At 42.9% G+C, this 1200-nt stretch overlaps 1 protein-coding gene across 1 annotated transcript in view; it reads right to left on the minus strand.

Moving 5' to 3' along the window:
• LOC106532126 (transcription termination factor 1) overlaps window positions 1–1200 on the minus strand; it is a 7486-nt gene that overhangs the window by 1185 nt on the left and 5101 nt on the right. Inside the window, exon 9 of the mRNA XM_014028132.1 lies at window positions 745–810. Within this exon, the coding sequence (XP_013883586.1) occupies window positions 745–810 (66 nt within the window). The remainder of the gene's footprint in view (window positions 1–744; window positions 811–1200) is intronic.

A 1200-nucleotide genomic window follows, 5' to 3' on the forward strand; every position in this document is an offset into this window, starting at 1 on the left:
ACACTAATGTTGGTGCTAATGCTAACACTGAACTAATAATACACAGAGCTAACACTAAAGTGGCGCTAACGCTAACACTAATGTTGGTGCTAATGCTAACACTGAACTAATAACAACACAGAGTTAACACTAAAGTGGCACTAATGCTAACACTGATGCCAAGCTAACACTAATGTGCCACCAATGTTAATGCCTAGCTAACACTAATGCCTAGCTAACACTAATGTTGGTGCTAATGCTAACACTGAACTAATAATAACACAGAGCTAACACTAAAGTGGCGCTAACGCTAACACTAATGTGCCACTAATGCTAACAATAACGCCTAGCTAACACTAATGTTGGTGCTAATGCTAACACTGAACTAATAATAACACAGAGTTAACACTAAAGTGGCACTAATGCTAACACTAATGCCGAGCTAACTCTAACGTTGGCACTAATGTTAACACTAACATGAAGCTTACCTAATTTCCCTCTGGGATCAATAAAGTATTCTTGAAATGAATTGAATAGTAACATCTGCGCTAACACTAACACAAAGCTAACACCAAGCGCAAGCTAACACTAACTTAGCGCTAATGCTAACACTAACACTGAGCTAATAAAATAAATCAACTGAAGTTTGGTAACACTCTTCAATAAATAATGTAGCTCCTGCAGGAGCATGCTGCTGTTACTAGAAAGCAGCTAGCCTCGTCCAGTCCAAAAATAGAAATATAAGAGTTTGACCTTTGACCTCACCCAACAGTACGTGCAACTTCATCCCAATCAATGTCAGCGGGGTCCTCCACACACATGTCGTACAGCCTGAAAAACAGGTAACAGGGTCAGGTGAATCAGGTGATGTGGTACCTGTACTGTCAGGTAACAGGTGAGTCAGGAGATGTGGTACCTGTACTCTAAGGTAACAGGTGAGTCAGGTGGTGTGGTACCTGTACTCTAAGGTAACAGGTGAGTCAAGTGGTGTGGTACCTGTACTCTAAGGTAACAGGTGAGTCAGGTGGTGTGGTACCTGTACTCTCAGGTAACAGGTGAGTCAGGTGATGTGGTACCTGTACTCTAAGGTAACAGGTGAGTCAGGTGGTGTGGTACCTGTACTCTCAGGTGACAGGTGAGTCAGGTGGTGTGGTACCTGTACTCTCAGGTAACAGGTGAGTCAGGTGGTGTGGTACCTGTACTCTAAGGTGACAGGTGAGT

This window comes from Austrofundulus limnaeus, unplaced genomic scaffold (assembly GCF_001266775.1).
Source record: "Austrofundulus limnaeus strain Quisiro unplaced genomic scaffold, Austrofundulus_limnaeus-1.0 Scaffold720, whole genome shotgun sequence".
Lineage (NCBI taxonomy): Eukaryota > Metazoa > Chordata > Actinopteri > Cyprinodontiformes > Rivulidae > Austrofundulus > Austrofundulus limnaeus.